A 23,738-nucleotide genomic window follows, 5' to 3' on the forward strand; every position below is an offset into this window, starting at 1 on the left:
ACTTATTAAACTAATGAATTTCAGAACTGTAGTGTGATTTGTGTCAGCTCTAGACTGTCTCTAGACTGTCAAAGTCAACTGTCAACAGTCAATCTGTCAATTGTGAATGTCATTGTCAGTGTCAGTGAATGTTTAGTTAGAAAATATGGTACGGCGAATGGGCGAAAGAAGAAAACAGTAAAAAAATATTACAATTTAGCGAATTATTTCTTTATTAAATATGTAAATCGCTTCTAAAATGTGTGAAGAAAGTAATCAAGAGAGGCAAGACAATGAACTTTTCGCATTGCAGGTAATATCATATTATTATTTCTGCCAACATTATGAATACCTAAAAACAACATTGAAAATTAGCCAACATTAACAAAATTGTAGCTTATTTTATTATAAAAATTTTGTTAATTTATAAAATATATTAGTCTTTATTTTTAGGCCTAACCCCTCTCATTCTGAGAGGAGACTCGAGCTCAGCAGTGAGCCGAATATGGGTTGATGACGATTAGTCTTTACCTATTATTTACTCAGAATTCTGTTATACATTGGAATAGAACAAATAAAATGGTTTTTGTTTATTTACAAAATATAACTCTAAGTAAGAATTGTTGCATTTACAGGACATTTACTGTCTATATCTAATTATTGAAATCGTGGTATTAGATATATTATAATATATTATATACATTATACATTATACCCGAACTCAATTACTATTTTGTCCTTCACACACCATAAATTTATAAATAATATTGTACACCATAAATCAATATTGTGTTCTAAGAAGCTTCCTGCATCATACAAAGATTTTACACTTTAGACATGTTACTAACGTGTCAAAACTGAGACATACAAAGGTGGCTTAAAATTGTTAAATTTGTCTTAATTTTACTTAAGTAGTCACATAGTGAACAAGAATAGAAGAAGCCATGATAGCCTAGTGGATATGACCTCTGCCTCCTTTTCAGTTGTGTGCATTTTAAGAAATTAAATATCACATGTCTCAAACGGTGAAGGAAAACATAGTGAGGAAACCTGCATACCAGAGATTTTTTTTAATTCTCTGCATGTGTGAAGTCTGCCAATCCGCATTGGGCCAGTGGTGTGGACTATTGGCTTAACCCCTCTTATTCTGAGAGAAGACTCAAACTCAGCAGTGAGCCGAATATGGGTTATATATATTGTCTATAATGTCAAGTTGTGTGTTCAGAAAGTGTAAAATCTATATATACATATATATATAGTGTTAGTAAACACAAAATTGTGTATGTGTGTGTGTAGTGGCGTAGATCATTCAGATCACATTTTGCTGTGATTTTGTAGGCATGTAAAATATCTATTGTATAAAATATTGTTGACATCTTAAACAATACATGTTCACTAAGGATTCAGGTCACACATGATCTTAACTTGTCTCACTTATGTTATGAAAGCACTTTTTTAAATAAGTCATATTTACTAATACATTGTCAGCAATTGTACTTATGCATGTCAGCAGTCAGCTGACAATGTAATAGTTAAAAAAACATAATTTAGCTATTTTTTTATTATCCTGTTTACAGTGGAGTTGCTAATGACTTTTAATAATAATCATTACTCATTAATAAGTAGTACTAAGTAGGAATAAGTAATTATAAGTTTGTCTAAAATTTGTATAAAATTTACACAAATTTTATTGCATTACAAAAAGTACAATATAAGTAATAATTACTTTTGCAAATGGCTATTTATAAAGGTTGTCTTATTGTTAAAGCAATCTTCCAGATAAGTAAATTTTACCTAAAGGATTTTTTTTATTCTTTACAAGTTTTTGACTACAATCTCACCTGATGTTAAGTGCTAATGCAATCTAAGATGGAAGCGGGCTGACTAGTTAGGAGGAGGATGAAAATCCACACCCCTTTTTGTTTCTACAAGACATTGTACCAGTATGCTATCACTTAAGAGGTATACCTTTCCCTCTTAGGTTGGTAACTAGCCACGGCCGATGCCTCCCACCAGCTAGACCTGGACCAATTAAGAAAACCTTTTTCATTGCCACCAGGGGTTGAACCCAGGACCACTGTCTTATATATCCACTTCAATTATTATATATCCACATTTAATTATAATTATAATAGTCAATTAAATTGAATTATTTACCATAATTTGAGATAGATACTTTAACAACCGAGGACAATCGAGGGTCTGGATCATTGAAAATGACAATGGTGTAGCTATCAGGCTCAAAGCTCTTAAACGAGGAGATTGAGTCATCAGGCAGAATTATAAAAGAGGTCATGAGTAATTAATTTGTATGGATGTTTGTTACTCTTTAACACTGAAACTACTGAACCAATTTGGCTGAAATTTTCTTTTCATCCTGGAAAAATCCATTGTTCCCGAGGTATTTGTGATAAACTAAATTTCTCGCGGACGAAGTCGCAGGCGTCCGCTAGTCTGCTTATACTTCTTATACAGCTCACAGATAAACCCAGAAGAAAAAAGGATTATTATTACAGTGTAATGTATTTTGTTCCAGTCAATATATGAGGAAGCAGTGGTGGACAACAGAAAAAAGTCAGCTTGGAACGAATGGCGCCCTCTGAATGTCCTCTTGAATTTGCAGCCCACCTCTAACTCTGTGCATTGTGGAGTGACTTTGCAAATTGAGTGCTGTCATAACTATCCTGATAAGTAAGTTCACTGTGAATCTATGGAAGTAAAAGAATTTTTCAAATTTGTTTAGCAGTTTTAGAGCAATGCAAACAAACAATCAATCAATCGATCAATCAATCAATCAATCAATCAATCAATCAAAACTTTCTTCTTTATTAGTATACTAGCTGACGTCGCGCGATTTCACCCGCGTGGAACCCGTTCCGTAAGAATACGGGGATATTATATAGCCTATAGCCTTCCTCGATAAATAGTCTATCTAATACTGAAAGAATTTTTCAAATCGAACCAGTAGTTTCTGAGATTAGCGCCTTCAATCAAACAAACAAACAAACTCTTCAGCTTTATAATATTAGTATAGATAAGTATTACTATATATATTAATATACATAATATACATAATGTTTAGCTGGCACAGCTATAGTATATGCTACTAGTGATTTATAAAATCAGATCAGGGCCTGTAGCCATATAGCACGTCGATTCTCTTTCTACAAACGCTAAAGCTTTGAAAACTAACAAACTGTATGGCAGTGGCGTGCACTTCATACATGCATTAAAGTACTGCATACCCTAAGAGTTGTTTTCTTAATGCTTAATTAAATGAAGATTTTCGCAGTTTCGTTAATTTTTATTACTAGTGCATACCCTGATCGAGAACCTTATGCACGCCACTGCTGTATGGTAATGACAGATCCGATCGACAGTTTATCACATGATCTGTTAATACAGAATGTCATATGCATACATAATTTAATATTCAAAGCGTTTGCGATTGTAGAAAAAGAATCGATTTGCCACATGGCTACAGGCCTTGTAGTTCCAAAGAACCATTTAAAAACTTACAAACCTCTTTATAATATTCGTACAGAAGTACTGAAATAATGACACAGTTTAATTAAAGCTATGAGGCTTTTAAATGTCCAAAGTCAGAATTCAGTTCAGTCACCAACTCAGCCAGTTATTTTCAAGCTATCACCATCCTATTTACAAGTAACTAGACATTATAATATTCTGTTTTTCAGACCTCCAAATATACTAATAAACAGTAGTTATGGATTATCAGATGACAACACACACAAACTCTTAGGAGAATTGCAGACTTTGGTTAAAGAGCAGCGCGGTAAAGTTATTATATTTGAGTTAGCACTACATACTGAGGTAAGAGTCAATAAACAACAACAGCTAAGCATATGGGTTGGTATTAATATGAATACTAGAGTGCGAGCAAGATAAGTCAGCTAGGGACTGGTGGCGCTCTTGATGCCAGCTTTATTGCGATCTCTTTTACCCGCTTATAGATAGATAGAGATAGACGACAAGATGGCGGCATTTGATTAGTTCTTGATTTTGGCCACGCGCAAACTTATCTTGTGCGCACTCTAGCAAGTTACAGCAAAACATTGTTCTGCTATATACATTTCTTTTAAACAAAAATAATGAAATAAAATAATAGAAAATACCTATCTACGTACAACAACTAACCTTTAGTGGCCAAGTGCGGAAAAGGCCCAGGAAAGAAGATACCATTTCAAACAATACAAAATATACAAAAAAAGATTTATTATCATTGACAAAATAACATACCTACTTAAACTATTAAAAAGTGGAGATTGATAGGCGAGGCTTATTTCGAAGGTTTTTTTTTATGAAATAGAAATAAAAAATAACTATGAATTAAGTATAAGATGTAACAATTCGGCAGTAATTAAAACTTATTTTATTTATAAATACAGATTTAAGTAAAAACAAATTTATTCTGTTACAGCAATTTTTAGGTAAACATAACAGACCAACATTATCTTTTTACGAAGAGATGGTGCGAGAAAAAGATGAATTGGAAAAATTAAAACAGCATGAGGAAAATGAGGAGGTAATGCAATAGTTAATAATTTAAAGCAAATCAAGGTAATATAATCAGATTTTTGTTAATTATGATTAAAAACTAAAACTACTGGTATCACTAAATGTTCTGCAGCTAATATTATTCTTATATGTGTAATTAGTAAGTATATAACACATATATTACTGTATAACAATGAGTTGACTAAATAACTTGAAAATAATATAAAATTGAATTGAAAATTTGAATAATCTGCTTCATTATAGCTACAAAAAATGAAGGAAGAGATTGAACGCTGCCAAAAAGCAATGAGAGGAAGCATAGATAGCTCATCCAGCTCAGATCCCAACAGTGACAACAGAAATGGTCATGGAGATGCTCCTAAACTTTTATAGTGAGTTTGTAATTAATTACATCAATACTATTTTAGCATTGTATGAAATATAAAATATTCCATAAATGCGGCTGTCAGTTTTTTTTTCAAAACAATTTAAAGATTAATTATTCTTCAGAACACTCTACTTTTTGTCGCAAAAATATAAAAGAGGGTCAATGTTTACAGGGGTATCCCCTGTAACATTTGACTATTGTTAAAATGTAATGGGGTTGAAAAAAGGATGAAAACTTATACTGATTTTCTCGCAGACGGAGTCGGGGGCGTCTGTTAGGTTTTGTATAATTTCTGATCATTATTTAAATGTTTTTCGTTTGTTTGTTCTATATTCGAATATATTTCATTATAATAGAATTTTCAAGATAATGTACAGATAAAGAGAACAATAGCAAGCACATTATTAAACTATATTGTACGTTTAACATTTGCAGCTATGCAGACGACAGAATGTTGCCAGTGAAGAAAATTTTCAAGAGAAATACCAGTTCAGTTGCTTGCACTTGCAACACTAAAGGCACTAAATTGCTGCGTTATTCGCAGAGGAATAATAAAAAAGTTTATGTTGGAAACTGTATAGGTATAATTTTTTTTTTTATGTATGTATGTATATTAACTTTCAGACATTTAAACGAATTGACTTAAAATAAACTAATTTTCGTTTCATGCAGCGCAGCGCAACTACTGCAGCATTCAAATTAAATATTTTATTTCCTTTCTTGCAAAAATTATATTATTCATCGATGCTTTGCCCCTTTTGGTTGTTACTTGATCTCATATATATCCTTTTTCAATGAAAAGGCTGCTATCCAACAATTTTTCTTAACTGACTTACTTATTCTTTAGTAATATATTCTATATAATCATAGTACAGATCTATCAATAGATATTTAAGTAGTAGTATAGAGATATTAATTAATATACATTATTTGTTTTTCTTAAACAAATTTTTCAATATTTCAGGACATTCGTCCAATGGTGCAACAACTTTCTTAGCAATAGATGACGACGGAGAAAGAGTTATAGCGAAAAAATGGCACCTCAATGTTTCTAACGACTTCCAAACAAGAAGTCGACAACTAAACGCTCTCCAACAAGACTTAAAAGCAATGTGTCGAATAAAACACAAATCCTTAGTGCCTTATATTACTATGGAAACAATAACTGAGTCAAAGAAAACGGGTCGACAAAACGTATACATATTCAGGGATTACGTTCTCGGAGCATCCCTAAAGTATCTTCAAGAGAAATCGAACTTTGGTGACAAGATGGAAAGGTTGAAATTAGTGCGGCAAGTAGGTTTAGGTGTTCTGAGTGCTCTAAAGGAGTTGCATGACGTCAATGTGTTGCATAGAGATGTTCGAAGTGAGACTGTGTTTATAGAAGACAGCGGTGCTGTTAAATTGGTTGGTGCAGCCCTTGATGTGAGATTGACAGAGATGGTTGAAGAAGAAACCTATTGTGACCGGTAAGTTTTATGCATCATCTACATCAACCCATTTTCAGCTGCTGAGATCAAGTCTCCTCTCAGAATGAGAGGAGTTAGGCCAATAGTCCACCACGCTGGCCCAATGCTAATTAGGAGACTTCATACACAAAGGAAATTAAGAAAACTCTGGTATGCAGGTTTCCTTACGATGTTTTTCCTTTACCGTATGAGACACGTGTTAATTTCTTAAATGCACATAACTGAAAAGTTGGAGGTGCATGCCCCGGACCAGATTCGACCCCTCACGCTCCGGAATCTGACGAAAAGGTCATATCCACTGGGCTATCACGGCTCTTAGTTTTATGCATGGGAAAGACAAAAGATGCTGCTTTCTTGGTGCAGCGTTAAGCTTGTGCGTTATCATTGTCCTCTAGTCAAGCTATAAAATATTGGTGTTTTCTTACAAGAAATTGTCAGTATCTAGTTGCAAAGATGGTGATTGTAAAAATCTTCTGAGGTAACTTTAAGCCATCGGTTTTTTTTAGTACGCCCCTCCAACTTTATGGACTAACAGGATTCACAGAATCTTTGCAGCTTAAGTTGCTGTTTGGGATGTTGTTCAAAGTTGAATCAATATTATAGCTTGGCAGCTTCGTTTGTAACACTTTAGCGATTTTTGAAAAACCCACGACTGATGCACGGACCACACACGCACTGTCTTTCCCCCTGTCGCCCGCATATCATGGGAGTGTTATCAACGAACTTGCCAGACTATAATAACCTGCCTGTACCTAGACAGACGAAATCCCAAGATGTGTATGCAGCGGCGCAGTTGTTACTGTCGATAGTGTCTGAGGAGCCTGGCCGTGAAGTACCACCTGATTTGCCTGGATCAGCTAAAGACTTCTTCTCAAGGTTAGTTTATTTTTAGGATTCCATACCTTAAGGCAAACACAGAAACTTTATTGGATATTGTTTCTGGCTATCAAGACGCCTTGTTACAAAATTTAAACCATATTATACTTAGGTCTACAGTACCTTGAAACTGTGAAATAAGTTAATGTAAAGATAGATAATATGGCCTTATTTATAATTCGACTCTCAAGGGAATCAACATTTAAGGGGTACTTCCCATTAATCTGGAAGTATGAAATTTGGCAAGTAATATCGTCTTTACTACTAATATAGGAAAACATCTAAAACTACATTTGTAATTAAAGCACAATTTTGAATTCAGTTAACCGTGCCATGCAGTGGCTTCTTAAACACATAAACACACTGTCTAACACGAGAATTCATTACAACCCTGTATTGGATAAGAAATTATATAATTTAAAAATATAATGCCTTCCCTATTTATAAACTTTGTGCACACCACTGGTTTCAAAACCTGGTGCTCAAACAGATTTTTGATTTTATGGTGTTTTCGATTTATGAAGAATGCTTCGTAAGGAACCCTCATGTGTGAGTCCGACTTGCTCTTGTCCAGTTTTTTGCTATCGAGATGTGGTGCGCATTTTATGTCTACTGTTTAAAATGATTTGATAATTAAATCAGTGTTGTACTTCAGATGTTTGATGGAAGATGAACATTACCAATGGACGGCAGAACAATTAGTCGATCATGGATTTTTACGAGACGCAGCGCCCACTAGTATGCCCAATGGTAAAGAGAAACTGGCAGCCGACAGTGGTTCTGAGGTAAACAATCTAACTTATAAATACCTAGTTACAGCATCTACGACTCGAGACTTGGTTGCTGATTGTGGGCCTCATAAGAAAGCACAGAATCACTCAGAACGCGATGAGCGATCTTTGCTTGGAATTTCTCTGCGTAATCGAATCAGAAATGAGGAGATCCGCAGAAGAATCAAAGTTATTGACAGCTCAACAAGTCGCAAAGCTGAAGTGACAATGGGCGGGGCAGGTAATTCGATGAGCCAATCGACGTTGCCATTCCAAGTTGCTGGACTGACCCCGCTACCGAAAGCGCATTATTTGTCGATTATTACCCACTTGTGGAACCGGGTTGTATAGACCCACTGGATTATAATGAATGTGCTCTTGTTTTTTAATTTCTCTCTTGTACTAAGTATGGAAGATGTTAATTTCATGCCGTTTTTTCGAACCAATTTAAATTGCTAGATTTAGAGAAATCTTAAAAAAATTGTAATATTTTATACTAAAACAACTCCAAGAACTTCGCGGCATTTCGGCATGCTCAAAATTAGCTGGAAGTTGCAGGGATATGGCCTGAAGGGTCGACCGAATTATGACTTTTTTAACATTTTTAGGACGAAGATGGATCGAAACGTGTACGCGATATAGTCACGCTAGTCAACGGTCAGTCGCGTCTTAGCGTCGATTTCGAAGTGTTGGACTGGATTGGAAAAGGTGCTTTTGGTGATGTCTTGAAGGTATGTAAGTTTTTCATACAGTGACAAGTTAGAGGTTCAAGTAAAACATATTTTGGCATAAAAGATATTTTAAGAATCCTCAAGATTCTTACATCGTATTTTCTATTGATTTGAAAATGGGTAACAACCAAAGAGCTTTACCTTTAGATATATTGGCTTAATTATTATTAAATAAGATTACCTGAATCTTTGATCCAGTGTCTACTGTGATCCAAAGTGGCTTTGGATCACGGGCCCTGGTTTCTGGGTTAAGTTGTGAAATATTGAGCATTTAAATTTATGAGTAAAAACTCTTAACTCAGCGTGGGATGTTGGTAGTGTTACACCCTGAATGTAACTTCCTGAGAGAAAGTTAAGCCGTCGGTCCGGTCATTATCATTCAAATCTAATAATAATCGTTAAAGACTTGAGCTTTATCATATATCTCAGTATAAACCTAAGTCTAGTAATTAATATTGTAGGTGAGAAACAAACTTGACGGCGGTTTCTACGCCATCAAGCACATAAAGCTGAATCCTAAAAGCGTTGAATTAAATAAGAAAATCAATAGAGAAGTGAAGCTTCTGTCACGTCTAAACCACGAGAACGTGGTCCGGTACTACAATGCGTGGATAGAGACCATCACGGAGACAGAGAGTGGAGGGGAGATACAAGAAAGCAGCGTTGTCAAGACTCCGGCAAATAAAGGCGATAGTTTATTGGAGGTGGTTGCGAAGCTCGGCCAAGATGTTCAGGTGAGATACTCGTCTATAATTAATTAAGAAAATCAATCGAGAAGTGAAGCTTCTCTTGTGTCTGAATCATGAGAACGTACTCCTGTACTATACCGCGTGGATAGAGACGATCACGGAGATTGAGTGCGAGGGGGAGATACAGGAAAGCAGCGTTGACAAGACTCTGGCGAATAAAGGCGACATTTTTTAATGGAGATAATTGCGAAGCTCGGCCAATATGTTCAGCTGAGCTGCTCTTCTATAAGTAGTTAATCAATTAAGAAAATCTTTAGATAAGTGAAACTTCTATCGCATCCGAACCACGAGACGTGGTCCGGTATTACAATGCGTGGAAGAAGAAAATGTTCGAACAGTGATGACCTACATACGACTTGTCCGTTAGCTATAGGCCTCATAAGAAGGCCACTCAATGATGCGATTTATGCTCTCAGAGTATCTCTGTGTGATCGAATTAGAAATGAGATCCGCAGAAGAACCAAAGTCATCGCTCAACGAAATTGAAGTGACAATGGGTGTAGTAAATAGCTCGAAGAGTCGAAAAACTTTAAAGTTTCAAGGTCCCGCGACCCCGCATCAATTTCCCCACTAACCGACCGACGACATCAACCAGGCTGTAGGGAGCGCTGGATGTTAGCGGCTTTGAAAGTCGTTACAAGAAGCCTATGTCCAGCATTAGACGTCCATCATCTGATCAACGATGTGAAATACACACGTGTACGCACACGCACTATATATTATTTATTGAAAGTGATATTGTTTTAGATTAATGGCACATGGTCCATGCCAGGCCGACCGGTTGATGAATCTTCAGATACAGAAGAGGATTCCGATGATGACGACGAGCCCCTGTTCATTATGAAGTGAGTGTGGAATGACGTCAGAACTTTACTACTCCATTTTGAAGCATGATTTTGATAGTGTTTGATTATGCCAGTTTACCTACCATGAAAAAATATACCGTAAAAATAATTTTAACCCAACCCTCAAAGTATACTTTACAAGTTTGTATAAAGTATACCCCATCAGGTCTCTAGTCATAGGAGATCTTATCAGACAATTAAGGTCTTTATCAATTTCATCGTAGGTTTCCAGAGACATTTAAATAAACAAAATTTCCCAACCAAATTCCAGGCAAGAAGAGGAGTCGAGCAGTGCAATAGAGTTTGAACAGAACTCAAAACAATCAGAAACTTTACCGTCAGAAGAAACCATAACCCAGCCACCGATGTCCAAACAAGTTCTGTACATACAAATGGAGTTCTGCGAAAAGAACACACTGAGGCAGGCAATCGATAATGGATTATACCAGGAGAATGTTAGGCCTTGGAGGCTTTTTAGGGAGATCTTGGAAGGTACGAGCAACAGTCTTTCAAAACTTCCGCCATTCATTCAACGTCCACATCATGACCCTCCTTAATACGGCCCTGACGCAAGATGCATTCTTAGCGGACTAACTATAAATTATATTTCTGTTAAATTTCGTCTTCGTTTCGTGATGGCTGACCTTTCGCTTTTATATACATTAGAATAATGACCCACTACAGAACACTGGCACTAGCATTTGGAGTTTTATGCCCGCCAAACTGCTTTCTGCCTATGAACGCGACTAAGGCACAACAGTATAAAACCACCAAATAATCTTTTTCTAAACCACTTGTATTCAGCCAAACAAACAAAAAGTTCTAATCGATTAAGCCATTTTTGTGTTAGCAAAAAAATAGGTTAAAATCTACGGAGCAAAGCAGGAAAACAATCAATAGTTGCTTTTTACGACGTTGTCACTAATTAATTATTTATATTTTTTTTGTTTTACAGGGTTAGCTCATGTACACCAAAAAGGTATGATCCATAGAGATTTGAAACCGGTTAACATTTTCTTGGACTCCAATGACCACGTTAAGATCGGGGACTTTGGGCTTGCTACCAAGGTGTTCAGTGGATTAAAGGTTGAAGGTTAGATATTGCACATTTTCCTTGACCAAAGCTAAGGCAAAGGATATTAATTGAATAATAATTATTATTTTTGTGTTTTAGATATCCAGTCGCAAGAAGATGGCGATGGACTTCTGACAGGACAGGTGAGAGTTATAATAAAACTCTGTTTACTGTATATTTCATTTTGAATACGCTTTAATGGTGATAACATCCTGAGGAAGCTTGCTTAAGAATTCTCGCATAACTGCATTCTCTCGTCGTTCTGTTTGCATTCTCAATTTTTCTATGGTATAATCTTAAAATACTGGCTCGCTAGATGTCTACGGCATTAGACCTTGCTAACAGATGCTTAAACCATTCTTCTTTGAACAACAGCATTTCAAACAGAAATAATATGAAAAAGCGAGAACCAAGAACATAAATTCTAGCATCTTTAACCTTTAATAGTGAAGTGTGGTGAACTATATATAGCCTAACCTAACCTTTCTCACCACGTCCAAAAACTCGTGGATTGATTCTGATGGGATGACGGTTCCAACATTCTATCTTGCAGGTTGGCACTAGATTGTACGTAGCGCCGGAGCTCCAACAGTCTGCAAACAAAGGGATATACAACCAAAAAGTCGACATCTACTCTCTCGGCATCATACTGTTCGAAATGTTTCACCCGCCGTTCTATACGGGCACGGAGAGACATCATGTGCTCACTACTTTGAGGAAGAAAGAGATTGTGATACCAGAGGAGTTTCAGAGAGATGAAAATTCTAAACAAATACATGTTATAAGGTATGTAATCATAAATTTATAGCAGCATATTATTTAGTTAATGTAATTGGCTAGGTCGTTTTACATACATAAAAATATACGCCTCAATTTTATAGGAGTAGGTAGAGACATCCTTCCACTTGCTACGATCATTGCATATCTTCCATTCTCATCAACCTTTTCTGACAAATTCGTCAAATTAAGGAATTCTTGACCTAGCCTTCGGCATTTTCCTGGATTTGGTCCAAGAAGGCCTTCCCCATTTTAATCATTTATATTCATCCTCGCCTTATAAATCCCTTTTCCCTCTAAGCATCTAAACCATCTTCGAAGATCTAATCTGTTGTAAATTAAATAAATATTTAATTTACAACAGATTATTTCCTATATTACCTTCTACGTTCTACCCTAAACATAGTTTCTTCAAAACCAGAGCATCATGTTGACTCATCAATGGTAAATTCCATACTCATCAGTTCCATTGATGTTAAGTGTGGTATTTAGTGATAGTTTTATATAATTTGTATGTAATATAAGTAATTTTTTTTAAATTTTGATTACATTCTTACGTATCCACATTATATTTTGTACCTATACTTTTCAATGAAATAATATGATTGCGTCTAGTTTAGCGACATCTAGTTTCGTTTTAGTAAGGCCATCTCCGGTGTTAATGTTTTTCATCGCGTTTTACTTTTGTGGTAATTATACTCAACATATCGAAACCATGTTTCTAGTTTTGAACTATATTTTGGTAAACAGATGGCTCCTAAATCACGATCCAAGTCTCCGGCCAACGAGTGCTGAGCTGCTGTCATCAGAACACGTCCCTAGAGCAGTTCCCGAAGGAACGTTCTCTGGGGTGCTGTCCCATGCGCTCAGCGAGCGTGGCTCCAGGAACTACCAGCGACTGGTGTCCGCGTGTCTGGAGCAGAAACCCTCACCAGCTGAGGACTTCCTCTATCACAGGGACTTGAAGACGAAGTCCACGGAAGTGCTAGCTGCTTTAAAAGATCTGGTAGTTAAGGTCAGTGTATATTTACTCCCATGCTTTCAGTAAGCTTGGTTCTTGGGACAACCAGTGGTATTAGTCTTCATGTCAGGAGCTTTTTATGCGTACAAAAGTTCCTGCTATTGTTATGTTAAGATCTCGCGCATCACAGCTTTAGAAAATACGGAAGTGTTTGCTGTTTTAAAAAGTGTTGTAATTAAGCTCAGTGTCGGGTTTCTCTTTGATTAAAAATAAGATGTTGCTTTTTTTAAAAATTGGACAGCATATTCTGCTGAGTTAATTGCCAACTATTCTATGAACATTTTGCTTTTCAAACCAGTATTAGAGTTATTTATATTTATACAATAAACAACATAACACTACCCTTTATTGTCTAGTGAAGACCCATGTTTTTTACTAACAGATGAACATTTCGGCATTTTGTTCAAGGTCTTCCAAAGCCACGGCGCAAATGAGTTCACACCTCCACTGATGATTCCTCGCACTAAGCGATGGGATCAGTATCCCAATGCGGTCAGAGTTATGACGTCATCGGGGTCCATATGCCATCTGCCACATGACCTACGGTTACCGTTTGCAAGGTAAGTCTGAAGATAAATAAGTCATACCTACATAATTTTAATAACCAATTTAAAAAAAACAAGCTCAATATAAGTGCTTGTTTTGGTTTATATATGCTAAGCACAACTCAGATTTTATCTTTTTGAGCTTGAGAATTTCTATGGCTCCCATTCTATTCCATCATCTGATCAGCTTTTTGGTTATTATTTAGATAGATACTCTAGCACACCAAATTTCAGTGCAATCGTATGTAATATTGACCATAAAAAACGGTCTATGTTCTTGTTGTAGACACATTGCATACTCGGGCACTAAATACATGCGACGCTATCTTGTGGACCGCGTGTATAGGGAAGCTATCAAAGGCTTCCACCCGCGAGAGATGATCGAATGTGCCTTCGATATCGTCGCTCCAAAGACAGGTACGAAACTCAACCTTTCGGGTTTAGTTAACCGTTTAGATGTAAAGGGTAATTCTTTACATCTAAATTATAAAGCCTCCACCTTCTTGAAAATCTGTTGAAATTCTGAATAAAATTCGTCCACTGAGAGATTGCGTTTCTGTGAGGTCGTGCGAACGGGACAAACATATTCAATTACAATTGCCACGTTTTTTTGTCTATCTCTCACTCATGTTACATCGCTCTTTCGATTGTCTTAAAGGCTTGTATTTGTAAAAATGTCTTTTCGCATTTCTATTTAAGGTGGAAAAGCTCGTAATACTACGACTGGCAACTTTTTATTAAATTAATTATTTTATTTGACGTGACTTCTTAAAGAAACCCTCTGGCCCGATGCTGAGCTCCTGGTAGTGGCAAGTCGAGCGGCTCTCGAATGTTCCCTCAAAGTGACCATACAGTTGAACCACACAGACTTGTTGAAGACATTGCTGCTTTCCTGTGGTGTGCCCCAAGACAAACATTCGGTTATATACCCTGTTCTGGTAGATGTCAGTTTAGGTAAGTTAATTTTATGCTTCGCTATATGTTTAATCCTATCGCGATTAATGAGAGAGATATCTTATCGAATTTGTGACCTTATTTTCTATTGATCTATTTCGATATAAATTCAACAATAGTTAGCTAGTTGACACTTTATTTAAATGGTCTTAAATTGATCATTATCGTTCTACTAGATTGAAAAAAAAACATCATATTTTTTAGAGACGTGATTATATGAAAATTTTAATTTTTAAATATTTATTTGAGCCACAACTCTGTCGGCCATGATGGTCTATATTTCAACTGTTTCATGACGTCACATTAACAAATCCTTTACCAAAAATATTAGTTAAGAATTAGTTTGAAAGTTTAATACATCAAGTAACATTGTGACGTCAAAAAATTGACGACAGCGTTTTTGACATTCGGATAATTTGAAAAATACATGATTTTTAAATTAAGTTTTATAAAAAATCCTTAACTTTTATTAAATGATATCGATATATTTCGGACCCTTATTCCACGATACGAAATTATATTAAATTTAATATGAATCAAACTACCCTATTTCATAAAATTATTTTCAGGGCGCATAACAAATCTACAATTACAAACTCACCTAACAACGCTCTGTGTGTCGAAACGTGACGAGACGAACATGTTGCGTTTGATGGAAGCTGACGTGCCCGTCAAACAAGTGCGCGAGTTAGTCGGCTCTATGGGCAGAGACAAGTGGGGCTCCACCTTGGAGAGGGCAATACGACAGTTGGAGGCTGTATGCAGTCATGCAGTCGCTTTGGGTTGTGAAGTAAGTACTTACATTTCTTGGACGCTCCTTGCTATATTCTGTGGCGTAACTAATATTGTGTTTGATGGTAGCCAACGTGCCTGTCAATTTTTAATTTTTAGACGGTCGTGGAGAAGCGTTGCGTAAAATTATTTTGGTGGGGAATTCCTTATAAATTCCTGATTGCCAAGTATTATTGAACACATAGATTTAAGGACAATGACACTTGCACATAACCGCGAAGACGCTCGCTAAATACAACTCTTTCCTTGGTATTATGGATTCTCAATCACTGCTAAGAATGTATGCGCCTTCCAACTATCACCCGATCGACTAAATATCTGATTTAACTGTAATGCCGTTTCCAGGTACCTATAACAGTAGCCCCCTTTTTTGCGTACAATGCAACGCAACACTGCGGGGTGTTCTGGAAGATATCGGTGTCCAGGGACGAACGCCGTTCGACCACTAAACATCGCTCCAGGGATCTAATAGCAGCCGGTGGCAGGTATTTTTTTTGTAATTTACGCCCCGTGTAGAATAGTATAAACGCAAATTAGTTTATTTTTCCCTAAAAAAACCCTAAAATTAAAATTTTGATTACTTAAATGTATGAGGTTTTAAACTGCAGTCATTTTTGGGGTTTATTACCCAAAATTGTTAAAGCAACCGGTGAAACCGCGGGGCGCCGGCTAATTTAAAATTTTTCAGTCAACTCGCTTTTATGACCTTCATGCCGGAGTCGGAGCCGAATATGCGTCGGTGAAGATGTCTATTTCATTCTTTGCTTAAAAATGCCCAGATTGTAAAAAACAGGAAATACTTACTTTTTATCTGTATCCTCCTTGGGATCTGACACCTGACAAATGGGTGTCCACCATGTCTAACGCTCAGAATACTGAAAACACCAAAAACTCAAGCCGTCATTATAAAGCACGCACTGTGTCTAAAAATTGCACTTCACTAACACGGCATACACAATTACAATGACTTATCGCTTATTCGTGGAATTACACCAAAAAAGAGTAATTTTAATGGCTTCATAGTATAAGATATGTATGAAATCTAAGCTCGTTTTCCTTAGAAAATGACAGAAAAATTTGTTCGTGAATTTTGGTGCGATACTAGTCCTTATGTATTTAGTCTGAGTTTACGCGATATCCTTCTGGAGTTTTCTATATTCTGAGGTCTAACTCTAGTCATCGTGAACACAGGTACGATAATTTAGTCGAAGAGTTCTGGAAGGTGGCGCGCGTTGAAAAGGAACACAACAACGCAGAGCTGAAGTGCACGTCAGTTGGATTCTCTATGTCCCTGGAGAGGATGGCGGCCATTTTGAAAAATATGGAGGTGTTCCCTAATCCTCCGTCTGTGATCAAAAACAGCGAGGTATGATTTATTATTATTTCCTTATTAATATTCTTTGTACCTTTTCTAATTTGAATCGAGTGAATCTTTGAGGAATCTTTAATTATGTAAAGGTCTTTGTAATCGAGCTCTGATAAAACTATTACCATGCTGGTGTTTGCTGCACAGCAGCAATGCTGTTTTCCGGTTTGAGGAGGCTTTTTCGGTTTACTGGCAAAATTACAGGCATAATTCAGTTTAACGCGAATCTCGCTAATACCATGGATTTTTTCGGGATAAAAGGTAGCCTATGTGTTAAATTGGGGTATTAACTTTAACTATCTTCGTTTTAAATTTCAGCCAATCGGTTCAGTAGTTGCGGCATCAGAGAGTAACAAACATCCAAACATACATCCAAACAAACATCCATACACGCGTTTACATACTTACGCGTTTATAATATTAGTAGGATATGTTTGTCATATGGTTGACTGGCAACGATCTTAAAATTTAGTCAGCATATTTACTTTAGATTTTTATATCACTCTTTTTGAACTCAGTTAAATGTTTTTAATTATTTTTTACACTACAAAATACACATTTTTTTACATAAATACATAATATACATGCACCATTGTTCCAAACAGTGTAACACCATATGCGTCTCCGTCTGCAATGGCAATAAGGCCATTCGCGACGGCTCGGAGGCGAAACGCGCGCAGATAGCTCGCGAGCTGTGGGCCAATGGACACTCAGCTTTATGCTGGTCGGCGAACCCTGCTGATGCTCACGATCTTACTAAAGCCCCTGTTGTGTTGGTGCATGACAACCTTTATGTTATTGTTTCCTTCTGGGAAGGTACTGGGTAAGTTTTCCAAAAAATTTTTTACGCACACTTGATTTGAGGCAAATATTAATGAATGCATTACAAAAGTTATCGGTTGATGCGTGCTGCCATCTATAGGCAAAGTGAAACAGTGTTTGTTGTTTTAAACTAACAATAGATGGCGTTCTTAGAGAACTTTGAAACGAACCTTTTTTGTGCGCTTCGAGAACCTGTTGCGATGCAGTTATGCCTGAGGCTCATAGATGGCGCTTTATGTATATTTTTATGTTCAACTAGCTTTGAAGCTAGTTTCCTAATTAAAAAAAAAGGCCAGGTAGCGTTCATTTTATAGCGATGCTTACGATGTAAGTGAACAAGGAAAATAATAAAAAAATACTAAACTAGTGAATCCATGGGTAATGATTAACATTGAAAAAAAATATATTTAAAGGTAAATATATTGGAAAGGTATTTTACCAAAAAATTACATATGAATTTATTATGTCATTGCAGAGTACGTGAATTCAAAGTGTTACAAACAGAGGTCATAGAGTTCGTGAAACAGAAGTTGAGGAGTCCTGAAATTATACGAAATACGGACTGTGGTAAGTTTTCCTAAATAAATTTCTCAACTGAGACTACTGAGGACCTTAGCTCTACTTTAGCCATTTTTGTACCTATGCATTTCTTGACATCTACCTAAATTATTTCTTGTTTCGTCCTTTTTAGACCTATTTTTTAGGTAGTCAGTCGGATTATAGTTTTTAAACTTAGTTTTTTTAGGTCAAGAAAACATTAAAGTCTTTATTTATTTACTTTTCACACGGGGTCGAGCTCACGAAATAAGCAATATTTGGCAAATGCGTAGATTAATTATTAAACATACGTGCGAATTCCTTGGCGTCTTTTTAAGTGAGAAAGTGGTATTGAATTGGATTATCTAATTTCATTAATGTTCCATTTTGATATCTAACATAAATATTTTGTGTTTTTCACAAACAGGGACTCGTACCACGAGTTGGCCTGAAGGCGAGAAGTCGAACAGTCCAACAATATCTGTAACCTTCATTACTGCGAGTGAAAGGATCAGCAAAAACAACAAGAGACAATGTGAAGTACAAGTAAGTGGTCATTTTGCATCTCATTACATCGGAAAAGTTTACTTTGCACTGTGAAATCAGTTTGTAAAAATCTGTTTTTCCCTCTAGTGTGGAAAATTATTTTTGGAGCACAATGAAGCAATACCGTGCTTAATCAAAGTCCATTCTGTACTAAACTATTTTTCTTTCAAAAAAAATAAATTTCGTAGTTCAGAAATAATATATACTCAGAGGCACAATCATCCGCTCACTAATATGACGCGAGTATATTAAAATGGGTGGATAATTGTGCCTTTGAGTATATTATGGCGGCATTTACCTTCATAATTTTCACATACAAACACTATTTATATTTATACTAATATTATAAAGAGGTAAAGTTTGTGGTATTGTAGGGGGTAATCTTTTTATCTACTCAACCGATTTTGAAAATTTGTTTACCACTTGAAAGCCACGTTATTTATGAGTATCGTATTTTATTCCCGGATTCTCACTGAAATGGAAATGGGAGAAACCGCGAGGCGTCGGCTAGTAGTAATATAAATCAATTATTTATTGTAACTCACAACTCTGTTACAAAAAGTATTATTTTTCTCACTAGATAAACAACCAAATGACCTCGATATTAGTGAACCTGGGACTGCAAGTGTTGCACAGAGTACGAGTCAACGTACTAGCGCTGGCGTGCGAGGAGAGCTGCGTGCGCGCGCTAGCTGCCAACCTGAGCGTGCCCCTCGAGGGGGCCCGCCTCGACCGTGCCTTCCAGCCCGTCTGTGATAGGTGAGTCTCAGCTGGATCACACAGACCCGGCACGCAACTAGCAGCGGAATAGTTGGTGATTGATGAGTCAAAGCCGGGTCATTCAGACCCTCACTGTGTCATATCCGGGTCACACAAACCCGCACTCGAACTGCGGTGATACTTTCTAAAGAGGCACCATATTTTATGTATGTCTAAGGGCCCTGACCGAGTCTAAGATAATGGGGATGATGGGGTAGGATAGGTTTGAATATATTGATTTTTATAATACATTCGGGTAAATAAGGTCAATTTTAACTAATTTATACATAAAAAGCAAAAATTGTCTGGATATTTGCAAAATAAATAAGATTATAAAATTTCAAAATCTATTAAAAACCTTATATCGTAATTACATGAAAATTCATACAGTTTTCAATTTTCATTCAGAAAATTCATTCATTTAAAGATATTAGTAATTTTGTTTGAACGCCCATACAAATCTAACAATCATTATGACCTATGACGTCATTAAATCGGGATCTGTGGCAGTGCCACAAATCTGACCCTTTAAATCCCTGTAGCTCCGAAAGTAATTATCGCAGATATCCTGTTACTTTTACAAAATTGCTTTACTATTAGCATACTCTTAATTTATGTACAATTTAAAAACATGTCATTATCCCGATTTCGATTGTAAGACATTACACATTTGACATTACAATTTTATTTCCAGATACCCAAAACGCCAGAACATTCTAGAAGATGCACTCAGAGAACTGAGCAACATAGCCAAGCAAGTCAATCAAAGCAGAAGTGCAGATGAGACGCAGCTATACGCTCTCTTTTCAATACCCGACTCCATTTGTCGCATGATTACTTGATATTTGTTTTTTTTTTATATAAAAACGTGATATAAATATCATCATCATCATCATCATATCAGCCGATGGACGTCCACTGCAGGACATAGGCCTTTTGTAGGGACTTCCAAACATCACGATACTGAGCCACCTGCATCCAGCGAATCCCTGCGGCTCGCTTGATGTCGTCAGTCCACCTGGTGGGGGGTCGGCCAACACTGCGCTTACTAGTGCGGGGTCGCCATTCCAGCACTTTGGGACCCCAACGTCCATCGGCTCTTCGAACTATGTGCCCCGCCCATTGCCACTTCAGCTTCGCAACTCGTTGAGCTATGTCGGTGACTTTGGTTCTTCTGCGGATCTCCTCATTTCTGATTCGATCACGCAGAGATACTCCTAACATAGCTCGTTCCATCGCCCGCTGTGTGACTCTGAGCCTTCTTATGAGGCCCATAGTTAGCGACCAAGTCTCGGAACCATCACTGGCAACACGCACTGTTCGAAGACATTTGTCTTCAGGCACTGAGGAATTTCGGACGAAAAGATGTCGCGAAGTTTCCCGAATGCAGCCCAATATATCAAAACAAAACAAAAATATATCTCCAGTCAATAGTACAAATACCAGAACAACTTACTTAAATCATCTTTCTAGCATAATCCGCATTCAATATGTTTGGAAGTTATGGTCACAGACAAACACGGTATACTTACGACGCTCATCTTTGTGTTAGATCCTGAAGTCCTCTGAAATAATATCTATCAGTGTTTTAAGCAATATCTACGGACAGAGTTACTATATAATTAAAGATCCATGTCACGATCTATTTTGTGTTATATAGGTCTAATATGCGCGCCAATAACGAGATCATTTTGTGTCTCTTTTTCGTCCTATTCCAACGAAAGACAAGATTGATATTTATGATATCTATTTGGTTTCGATGGAAAGAAAGGGAGCGATATTTATCTCATTTCTTTTGTGGTGATGGGATGAACGAGACAGCTATGTTTATCTTATCTCTTTTGCGGCGATGGGACGAACGAGAGAGCGATGTATATCTTATCTCTTTTGTGGCGATGGGACGAACGAGAGAGCGATGTTTATCTTATCTCTATCGTGGCGATGGAACGAACGAGAGAGCGATGTTTGTCTTATCTCTGTTGTGGCGATGGGACGAACGAGAAAGCGATGTTTATCTTATCTCTTGTGGCAATGGAACGAACGAGAGCGATGTTTATCTTATCTCTGTCGTGGCGATGGGACGAACGAGAGAGCGATGTTTGTCTTATCTCTGTTGTGGTGATGGGACTTACGAGAGAGCGATGTTTGTCTTATCTCTGTTGTGGCGATGGGACGAACGAGAGAGCGATGTTTATCTTATCTCTGTCGTGGCGATGGGACGAACGAGATCGATGTTATCTTATCTCTTTTGTGGCGATGGGACGAACGAGAGAAGGATGTTTATCTTATCGCTTTTGTGGCGATGGGACGAACGAAAGAGCGATGTTTATCTTATCTCTGTCGTGGCGATGGGACGAACGAGAGAGCGATGATTATCTTATCTCTGTCGGGGCGATGGGACGAACGAGAGAGCGATGTTTATCTTATCTCTGTCGTTTCGATGGGACGAACGAAAGAGCGATGTTTATCTTATCTCTGTCGTGGCGATGGGACGAACGAGAGAGCGATGTTTATCTTATCTCTGTCGTGGCGATGGGACGAACGAGAGAGCGATGTTTATCTTATCTCTGTCGTAGCGATGGGACGAACGAGAGAGCGATGTTTGTCTTATCTCTGTAGTGGCGATGGGACGAACGAGGGAGCGTAGTTTGTCTTACCTCTGTGGTGGCGATGGGACGAACGAGAGAGCGAAGTTTGTCTTATCTCTGTCGTAGCGATGGGACGAACGAGAGAGCGATGTTTGTCTTATCTCTGTCGTGGCGATGGGACGAACGAGAGAGCGAAGTTTATCTTATATCTGTCGTAGCGATGGGAAGAACGAGAGAGCGATGTTTATCTTATCTCTTTTGTGGCGATGGGACGAACGAGAGGGCGATTTTTGTTCTATGTCTGTTGTAGCGATGGGACAAACGAGAGAGTCTTACTTCCTTCGTTGTGATAGAATGTAAGAAAGAAAGAGCTATATTTGTGGTATCCCTTTCCTTGTGAAGGGACGAAAGAGGGAGCGATATTTATTTATCTTATCTCGTTTGTTAGGATGAGATGAAACAGAGCGTTATGTAAACTAAACTATCTCATAAACTCTTGGTGTGAATCTTAGGCCTAGAAGTATTCCTCAGTGTAGATAAAATTATCTACAAAATGTATTAGTGTAGTGTAATATTAGTAAAAAAGAATATTATATTGCCTTACTGCTGTATTTTATAATGACGCCTATTTTTTGTTTGTAGTGATAAAGTGTAGGTATTTACAGAAAAGCGTTGGTGTGTAAAACAGAAGGAGAATACAGAGAAATATTAAATTATCATGCAGTCGCTAAGAAACGGTTTATTCTTATTAAATAATAAATAAAGTTCCTAAATAATTTAAAAATACCTTCCTGTTGTGCTAACCTTTCTTTAGTTTATACACAAACGTTTAATGCCTCCTTACGACATAACTGTCATAAATATCTTCATCATAAAATAGAACATGTAAACATCGGTTTAAGTAACGATTTGTTTTGAAACAAAATGAAATTCAAGAAATATAAAGTGAAATTCATTCTGAATCATTTCGTTATTTAAATTGACATTTAAAACTAAGGCAAAAACTGTTTAAGTTTTTACATTTTATAACTAAAAATGTATGTAGACAAAGTCATATTTTGTATGTGTTTAATACCAATTCTATTTTAAATAAAAAAAATATTAAATACCTGTACACATTTTTTTATTTCATTTTATCTACAATGGATTGCTATACATTGTTTTTGTTAAATATAAGTCACGTAGGCAGTTGATTACAAATCGTAGACAGAGAAGCAAATAGACAGAAAGCGTCTAGCGAATTAAAATAATGCATACTTTAATAAAAGGAGACAATGTTAAGATTTTTGTTTCACAAGCCCATAACTTTCAATTTTAAGTTTTTCATTTAAAATTAAATTTACAATTATCACCATTATAGGACATAACTTGACGTTTCAAAAGTGCTAGTAAACTAAACCTAATTGATATAAATGAATTTTGTAATAATTATATAAATGAAAACTTCGTACAGTTTTAGTTAAAGTTAATGCTTTTTTTTCAAATGTTGGACTCCTTTTCCTATCAACTTCGTATTCTAGCACAAGTTTCAGAAGTTAAGGGTTTTTGTTTGTTACATTCTGTTTTAAGCAACACTCCAAGGATTCGTCTATTTACTTTAATCTACGTCAAAACGTGACGTCTTAAATCGA

The 23,738-nt window shown here is 36.7% G+C and overlaps 1 protein-coding gene across 2 annotated transcripts; it reads left to right on the plus strand.

Moving 5' to 3' along the window:
• The first annotated feature begins 119 nt into the window (after nucleotides 1-119).
• On the plus strand, nucleotides 120-23,221 carry LOC112054338 (eIF-2-alpha kinase GCN2). 2 transcript variants are annotated; one of them, XM_024094096.2, is made up of 28 exons: nucleotides 120-292; nucleotides 2,516-2,670; nucleotides 3,678-3,813; nucleotides 4,421-4,525; nucleotides 4,762-4,889; nucleotides 5,321-5,466; nucleotides 5,850-6,354; nucleotides 7,111-7,230; nucleotides 7,886-8,015; nucleotides 8,609-8,731; nucleotides 9,193-9,465; nucleotides 10,228-10,325; nucleotides 10,597-10,817; nucleotides 11,281-11,418; nucleotides 11,500-11,543; nucleotides 11,954-12,186; nucleotides 12,928-13,192; nucleotides 13,607-13,758; nucleotides 14,030-14,160; nucleotides 14,518-14,697; nucleotides 15,267-15,487; nucleotides 15,835-15,974; nucleotides 16,681-16,855; nucleotides 17,461-17,678; nucleotides 18,153-18,244; nucleotides 18,642-18,760; nucleotides 19,341-19,519; nucleotides 20,214-23,221. In XM_024094096.2, the coding sequence occupies exons 1-28, from the start codon at nucleotides 239-241 to the stop codon at nucleotides 20,359-20,361; spliced, it is 4,629 nt and encodes a 1,542-aa protein (XP_023949864.2). In that variant the 5' UTR covers nucleotides 120-238; the 3' UTR covers nucleotides 20,362-23,221. The 2 variants fall into 2 exon arrangements, with proteins under 2 accessions (XP_023949864.2, XP_052744054.1); XM_052888094.1 differs by lacking the exons at nucleotides 17,461-17,678; nucleotides 18,153-18,244; nucleotides 18,642-18,760; nucleotides 19,341-19,519; nucleotides 20,214-23,221 and having other exon boundaries at nucleotides 15,835-15,970; nucleotides 16,681-16,843.
• The last annotated feature ends 517 nt before the right edge of the window (nucleotides 23,222-23,738 follow it).

Source organism: Bicyclus anynana, chromosome 21 (assembly GCF_947172395.1).
Source record: "Bicyclus anynana chromosome 21, ilBicAnyn1.1, whole genome shotgun sequence".
NCBI lineage: Eukaryota > Metazoa > Arthropoda > Insecta > Lepidoptera > Nymphalidae > Bicyclus > Bicyclus anynana.

Coding starts and splice junctions, on each gene's coding strand:
- LOC112054338 (XM_024094096.2), top strand. CDS start 239: ATGTGTGAAGAAAGTAATCAAGAGAGGCAAGACAATGAACTTTTCGCA. Junction 5,467..5,849: donor TTATGTTGGAAACTGTATAG/GTATAATTTTTT, acceptor TCAATATTTCAG/GACATTCGTCCAATGGTGCA. Junction 11,544..11,953: donor ATGGACTTCTGACAGGACAG/GTGAGAGTTATA, acceptor TCTATCTTGCAG/GTTGGCACTAGATTGTACGT.